Below are 757 nucleotides of genomic sequence, written 5' to 3'. Positions count from 1 at the left end.
AAGGTTCAACGGTTCAAAGGGTCAGAGAGTCCAAGGTTCAAAGAGTCACAGAGTCAACGGTTCAAAGAGTCACAGAGTCCAAGAGTCAAAGGTTCAAAGGGTCCAAGAGTCAAAGGTTCAAAGAGTCCAAGAGTCCAAGGTTCAAAGGTTCAAAGGTTCAAAGAGTCAAAGGTTCAAAGAGTCCAAGGTTCAAAGAGTCAATGTTTCAAAGAGTCCAAGGTTCAAAGGTTCAAAGGGTCCAAGAGTCCAAGGTTCAAAGAGTCAAAGGTTACCTGCTCGGACTCACCTGGTTTCCTAATGCTTTCTTCTTGCTCATCTGACTGCTCTTCTGCTGAGCACTGAGACAGAGACAGAGACAGACAGAGAGTTGTAAAACAGGAGCTTCTTGTTTTCATGGATGAAGAAAAGACTTTCTTACTTTGCAAAGCCGATGAAGTCTTCATGGTTTGTGTTCATGTAGGCCAACTCGATGTCTATCAGCAACATCACCTGAGGACACACGCAGACAGGTAAGTCAGACAGACAGACAGGTCGGACACAGAGGTAGGTCAGACAGACAGGTAGTTCAGACAGACCTGGCCTTTGGTGCGACTCTCTCGGTCTCGGATGTGCTGAGTAACGATTCTCTCCATCTCCTCTCTGAGCATCGGGAACTGGGCCAACTACACAGGAAGTACAGGGAGGTCAGGATATGTGACATAAAACCAGCTGTAGTACTAGTACCTTCTGGGTACACTGACTCACTGTGTTATGTAGT

General features: G+C 46.4%; 1 protein-coding gene across 1 annotated transcript in view; it reads right to left on the bottom strand.

Moving 5' to 3' along the window:
* Nucleotides 1–757, bottom strand: part of LOC116377820 (dynamin-1-like) — a gene marked incomplete at its 5' end in the record, with an annotated part of 9920 nt that overhangs the window by 628 nt on the left and 8535 nt on the right. The window contains 3 exons of the mRNA XM_031839561.1: nucleotides 287–338; nucleotides 419–489; nucleotides 576–662. Of these exons, the coding sequence (XP_031695421.1) occupies nucleotides 287–338; nucleotides 419–489; nucleotides 576–662 (210 nt within the window). The remainder of the gene's footprint in view (nucleotides 1–286; nucleotides 339–418; nucleotides 490–575; nucleotides 663–757) is intronic.

The sequence above is a fragment of the Anarrhichthys ocellatus genome, unplaced genomic scaffold (genome assembly GCF_004355925.1).
Source record: "Anarrhichthys ocellatus isolate YVR2014 unplaced genomic scaffold, GSC_Weel_1.0 scaffold1714, whole genome shotgun sequence".
Taxonomy (NCBI): Eukaryota; Metazoa; Chordata; class Actinopteri; order Perciformes; family Anarhichadidae; genus Anarrhichthys; species Anarrhichthys ocellatus.
Note: the sequence above shows the minus strand (reverse complement) of the source record. Positions and strands in the feature narration are given on the sequence as shown.